The 6,779-nt window shown below is 37.4% G+C and overlaps 1 protein-coding gene across 1 annotated transcript; it reads right to left on the bottom strand.

Annotated features, from left to right (window-relative positions):
* Nucleotides 1-886: 886 nt before the first annotated feature.
* On the bottom strand, nucleotides 887-5,879 carry LOC125199439 (receptor-like protein 18; the record flags this gene model as incomplete). The annotated part of the gene is made up of 3 exons (XM_048097445.1): nucleotides 5,344-5,879; nucleotides 2,888-3,123; nucleotides 887-1,540 (listed from the first exon to the last, which is right to left on the bottom strand). Coding segments are annotated over exons 1-3 (1,426 nt in total), but the record flags the coding sequence as incomplete, so codon positions are not given.
* Nucleotides 5,880-6,779: the final 900 nt, after the last annotated feature.

Genomic DNA, 6,779 nt, shown 5'->3' with positions numbered 1-6,779 from the left:
ATGTTAATATCCAGAGTAATGAAATTCAGGTCCATCTGCCTAGCTTGCATATAGGAAATCATTATAACAAAAACTATTATAAAAATGACATATTATGCTATGTATTCTAAGAGTTAACAAAATGCCCGACAAGATTAATTTGATGAATGTCAAGTTGGAGAGGATAATGGGAGCTCACCATTTAATTTGTTGGAAGAGAGATCTAAGTACCACAGATTTGTAAGATTTCAAATGGTGGATGGTATTGGACCTTCAAACCATTTATTGAAATATTAGATGGATATAAATCAAATTTATTTACATCTAAAATTGTACATGCATATCATGTTGTGAACTAAACTAATACTCCATATAGAAGATAAAAGCACCATTTAATTTGTTGGGACATATATAGCCATAACTCATAAGTATATAGGATGGTACAAGTTTGAGACATAGCCATAATACACATGGTAATATCCCGAGGAACAAAATTCATGTTCTAGCAGGTATGTAGGGAATCACTATGACAAAATATTCTAGAAATAACATAATATTTTAGGTTTATATTGAGATATTTATATAATGTCACTTCATACTAGTATGGCATCTTGCACGCTAGTAGCTATTAAAATTTGGTATTTGGCCAACAAGAATACTCAAGGGATGTCAAGTTGCAAATGGAGGATGTAAGGATCCCAGATTTGATAGATTTACAATGCTAGATTTGATAGCATTTTATGAGTAATGCGTGGCATTCGTTTTAACAAGTATATTTAATTCAAACTCTTTGCAAATCGTCATGAAAAGAGAATAAGAAATTCACTAAGGATATGCCAAGTTGCAAATTACTGCTAATATATTGCATGCGAAACCATTATTGCCAATCTGATATAAAGAATTTTACCTGAAAAGTTATTGGTTGAAAGGTTCAGCCAGTTCAAATTTCGTAGGTTTCCAATCTCTGGAGGGATGCTGCCTGAAAACGAGTTATTAGAGAGATACAGAAACTCGAGGTTTGTGAGTAATCCTATTTCTGATGGAAGTTCCCCACTGAATTCATTGTCTTCAATTTCTAGCCAGATTAGTTTACTCCAACTCGAAATGAAAGAGGTCAGTATTTCACCGGTCAGGCTGTTCTCAGATAGTCCCAAATCAGATAAATTGCCCAGATTTGATAAGGATGGCGGCAATGGCCCCGAGAGTGAATTATGGGATAAATCTAAGTAGGTCAGCTTGTTACACAAGCCGAGCTCTCGGGGAATGGAGGAATTGAATATGTTCATTCCAAGGTATAGAGTTTGGAGATTTGTGAGTAGGCCTATAGAAGGAGGGATTTCTCCTATAAATGAATTACCATACAGCTCTAGATTTTGCAGGCTTGGAACAAGGCTTACTGTGTAAAAAATGTTGCCAGAGAAAAAGTTTTTACCGAGGCAAAGATCCTTCAACAAGGAGAGGTTAGTGATATTTGGTGACATGGGGCCTTTGAAACTATTGCTGGTGAGGTCAAGATATTCAAGTTTGACCAAATTGGTGAACAACGATTCAGGAATTTGGCCTGTGAAGTTGTTTAGAGACAAATCAAGAAAAGTAAGGTTGAGACATGTGGTTATGAAGTCTGGGAATTCCAAGTTGAGTTCATTCAAATGAAGATCAAAACAGATTAAACTCCCATTCCCATGCTCAAAAACAATAATTGAGCTAAGTGAGAAATTAGGGTAAATTCACAATTCTCAAAATTCACAAAAAATACGAAGCTTCTAGAACAATTCAAGCAGAGAGGTGCGAGATAAGCGAAGAATCTAACCTTCATTCATCGACGAGATAGAAAAAGTGAGAGAGCGAAGCTCGTAGAGAGACTCAACTGAGACAGTATTGACGCTTTTTTGTTTCTTTATCGATTTTCCTTTTGTTCCTAAACAAATCACCCAACGACTGTTTAAAATGTAACAAATAGTTTTCAATTTTTTAAAAGATTTAATAATAGCACTATCATTTGAACGTAAGGTCTTAATTTTGTAATTTGAGTCTCATAATAGCACTATCATTTTATTAGTATGATGTACAATTAATAACAAAGAGACTAGAGAAAAAAATGTAGATGTATTATTGATATAAAATTAAATCCATCTTGTTAGAAAAAGAAACACACAAATGGAAGTCTAACTAATTTTCGTAAATGGACACACAAATGGAAGTCTAACTAATTTTCGTAAATGGATCAAAATGGAAATACATGACTATTCTACTGGTTTTAAATGAAGAGAATACATTCTAAAATTTCCCATAATTTTATCTATCAATTTTTTAAGTAGGATAGATTATTTTTTTCAAAATACAGAACACAATCTAGCAATTCTTCACAAAATTTATTGAAGATACTAAGCAAATTGAGAAGTTGCAATTGAAAAGGTAAAAAGAAATAGATAACACAACTCAAACACAAGCAGTAGTTCCAAATCAAACACAAGACATCACATTTCTCTTTGGCTTCGAATCAAGTTCCCCTGCGTGTTGGTGCAGCCCGGTTGCATTTCTTCTTCGTCTTATATTTATAACCAACCCCGAAAAAGAATTCCACTAACCATATTGGCCTTGCACTTCTTATAATCATAGAACCAATTCCAATCCCAACTATGAATCCACTTCCATATCCCATCACAAACACTTCGCCAACCAAATCCATCTATAAATCCATTTCCATCATCTTCTTCTTCAGCAGGCTGTATCGATTTTCCATCATCCTCATTGCATTTTCTCGTCAACGGAAGTCCACACAATCCCGAGTTTCCTATATATGAATCATTCTCAAATGTGGAGAACTGGTTAGCTAGCGGTATCTGCCCAACAAGATTGTTCATTGAAAGGTTTAATTTCACAAGAAATGTCAACCTTGTCAATTCACCTGGAATTTCTCCATCAAGTTTGTTTGTTGACAAATCCAACGATTCGAGTTGCCTCACGTTTCCAGGAGATGAAGGTATATGTCCCGTGAGGCTATTGCTGGACAAGTTCAAATATTTGAGATTCTTAAGATTTCCTATGGAAGGTGGAATATTCCCAGTAAATCTATTAGATGATATGTCTATTGTTGTGAAGGTTTCCAATAGTGTATCAATTTCCTGACTTTTCAAGATGAGCCTAGAAATTCATTGTGGGATACATCAAAAACTTGTAAGCTAGGAAATGGAAACTTGGTTCGTGAAGGAAATGCCATGTTACCGCTAAACTTGTTAGACCTCAACATTAGCACTCGAAGTTGGCGTAGGCGTCCATCCAAAAGGGAAATTCGTCTTGTATACTATTATTTCCAATATCGAGACCCTTTAGGTTTTGGAAATTGACTAAGGATTTAGGTAATCGTCCGTGGAATTTGTTATTCCCCAAATTGATGGACGTAAGACTACTGAAAGGGAGCAAACCATATCCCACATCGGAGAATGAACAAGAGTTGCAAGCATATATAATGGCTACCCCAACTCCATTAGTATGAGGCCTTTTGGGGAGTACCCCAAGAGAAAAACCGTGAGGGCTTTGCCCAAAGCGGACAATATTATACTAATGTGGAGTTCGGGTGTGCACCATCCCAATAGTGGTATCAGAGCCCTGGTTCAGGGGCTGGGTGGTGGTTGCGCTTGCAAGTTCTCCGATGTCTCTGCGTAAGCTCGACCAAGACCTGTGGTGTGGGTGACCTGATGGCCTGTAACATGGGGTAGACATGTGGTCTGTGGTCTGGTGGTCTTGGTTTGAGGAGAGGATTGAAAGGGAGCAAACCATATCACACATCGGAGAATGAACTATAGTTGCAAGCATATATAATGGCAACCCCAACTCCATTAGTATGAGGCCTTTTGGGGATTATCCCAAGAGCAAAACCATGAGGGCTTTGCTCAAAGAGGACAATATCATACTAATGTGGAGTTCGGGTGTGCACCACCGATACCCAACAACTACAATTGTTAGAAAAGGTGGATGGTATGAGGCCACTAAATTGATTTTGGTTTAGATGAAAGATGGTTAAAGATCCGCTGAAGTTCCCAAAGTACTTTGGCAGTCTTCCTTCCAGAGTACTCCCTCCGTCCCACAATAGATGTCACATTTGTGGGACAACACGAGATTTTAGGAGGTTTTACTTTGTGTGTTAAATGGAGAGAGAAAATATAATTTTTGTATTCATGTGAGAGAGAACTTTTTCCAAAAAGGGAAATGTGACATCTTTTGTGGGACAGAGGGAGTATTATTTGAGAGAAGAAGATCAGAAAGTTGTGACAACTTGAAGATGGATGATGGGAGTTCACCATTTAATTTTTTGGAAGACAGATGTAAGAACTCCAGATTTGAAAGATTTCCGATTGTCGATGGAATTGGACCTTCAAACAATTTATTTGGAAGATAAAATGACATAAATCAAATTTATTCATACCAAAAACACACATGCATGGCATTTTACTCATCGTATCAATATGTTTTTTTATCTGCCTTAGATATTACTTCCCCGTCCGCAATTAGGAGGCCCATATTTCCGTTTTGGCCCGTCTGCAAATAGGACACTTGATTTATTTTTACTATAAATGATAATAGACCCCACGTACCACTGATCCATATTCCACTCACATTAGATTTAGTTGTATAAAAATAAGATACATAGTCCACTCACTTTTCTTAACATTTTGTGGTAGACGGAGCACACAAAATCAATATGTTTGTTGTCAAGATTTTTCAAGATATGTCAAGTAGTAGATAGGGGATGAGAGCTCACCATTTAATTTGTTGGAAGTGAGATACAAGTACTCTAGATTTGAAAGATTTACATTGGTGGATGGTATTGGACCTTCAAATCATTTATTTGAAATATAAGAAGGATATAAATCAAATTTCTTTACATCTAAAATTGTACATGCATATCATGTTCTGAACTAATCTAATATTCCATACTAGTATGACATCTTGCATGTGAGTAGCTATTAAAATATGGTATTTGGCCAACAAAAATACTCATGAGATGTCGAGCTGCAAATGGAGGATGGGAGCTCACCATTTAATTTGTTGGGACATATATAGCAATAACTCATATGGTAATATCCCAAGGAACAAATTATTACTAATATAACTGATAAACACGGGATTTGCATGTTTTTAAGGCCTAGATTTGGCTCTTTTTAAATGTCAATCTTGCAAATTATATTCTTAAATTGCATATATTATATATTTTGGTATTTTGACGTGTTTGTTGATAAATGATAGAAAAAGATAGAAAAAATGTGCAAGTCCATCATAGAAATTATGAGGTGGGTTAGGCTGGTTAGAGTTTCCCTCTTCCCATTTAAAGTTCGGGTGTTCTTTCCAAGGTCATCCTCCTGCCTTCCAGGATTCGAGCTCCTATTTGAATTCCAAAGCCCAGTTGTATTTCGATAGTGATCCTCTTGGGCAGTTACTGTGGTGGCCTTAATTGGAGGAGCTTGCAATTTATTATTCTCAATTGCCGACAAAAGTGCCCTCTCGAGCTTGTCAATCCGACTCTGCAACTGATCATCATTTTCCACTGCTGCAGCATTCGCCATACCTCTCTTGGGCAGGGGAGCACGTGGATCATCATAGGCCCTTTTCGCGTAGAGAAGTCTTTCCATAATTCTCTTCGCCTTACTAACTCGTAGTTTGGAAAAACTTCCTCCACTCGATGAGTTCACTAAGTCTTTGCTCTCCTTATTCATCCCCTCATAGAAAATTGAGTAAATTTCTACTTCCAACATGTGGTGGTTTGGGCATGCCTCCAACAGACCCATGTATCTTGACCAGTACTGATTTAGGGTCTCATCATAACCTTGTGTAGTTCCTCGGATTTCCTCCCTGAGTGCCCTTGTCTTGGCCGCTGGGAAGAACTGATCCAAAAACATCATCTTGAAGTCAGACTAGGTTCTGATAGAATTTGGTAGCAGCCTCATGAACCAAGTATTCATATCCCCTTTAAGAGTAAGGGGAAGGGCCTTCAGCCTATAGTCATCCTCTCTTGATCCCGCTGGCCGCTTCTGTGCAAGGCAGATCTTGCAAAATTCATGTAAACACTCATAAGGGATGTCACAACACCTCCCCAAGAACACAGGCAGGACGGCCATAATGTGGGGCTTCACGTAGACTGCTTCTCTGAGCTGAAAACTGTGACTAATACTTATGTGTTTATGGCTGATGACAAAAATTATGAGATTGTTGGCATTGACACTGTGTGTTTAAAGTTTGACAATGGTTTTGTGCTCAACCTGAAGGATGTGAGATATGTTCCCGAATTATGCTATAATTTGATGTCATGCACTGCTTTAGAGAATGCTGGCATGGGAGGGAAATGGGGGGAAGGGTGCATGAAAATTTGTAAAGGTTCATTGTGTCTGTTTAAAGCCAAGAGGAAATGTGGTTTGTACGTCTATAATGAGTGCATGTTACTTGTGAAAAAGCTTATGCTAATGTGGTTAATACTGATAAATTTGTGCTTTGGCACAATAGGCTTGGTCATATGAGTGAAAAGGCCTTAATATTCTGAAGAAGCATGCCATTTTATCTGATTCTGATGTTAGTGGTGATTTGCCTTTTTCTGACACATGTGTGCTGGAAAACAGCACAAGGTTTCCTTTCCTACTCCTGTACCTGCTAATGTTAGCAAAGATATTTCTTGAATATGTGCATATGGATGTGTGGGGGCAAAGTTTGGTGTTTCCTTATGAAACATAAGGATGAGGTTTTTAGGAAAATTGTTTCTTGGAAAACTTTAATTGAGACACAGACTGGAAAGAAGCTTAAGGCTATTA

The sequence above is a fragment of the Salvia hispanica genome, unplaced genomic scaffold (assembly GCF_023119035.1).
Source record: "Salvia hispanica cultivar TCC Black 2014 unplaced genomic scaffold, UniMelb_Shisp_WGS_1.0 HiC_scaffold_504, whole genome shotgun sequence".
NCBI lineage: Eukaryota > Viridiplantae > Streptophyta > Magnoliopsida > Lamiales > Lamiaceae > Salvia > Salvia hispanica.
This window is presented reverse-complemented; position numbering and strand designations above follow the sequence as displayed.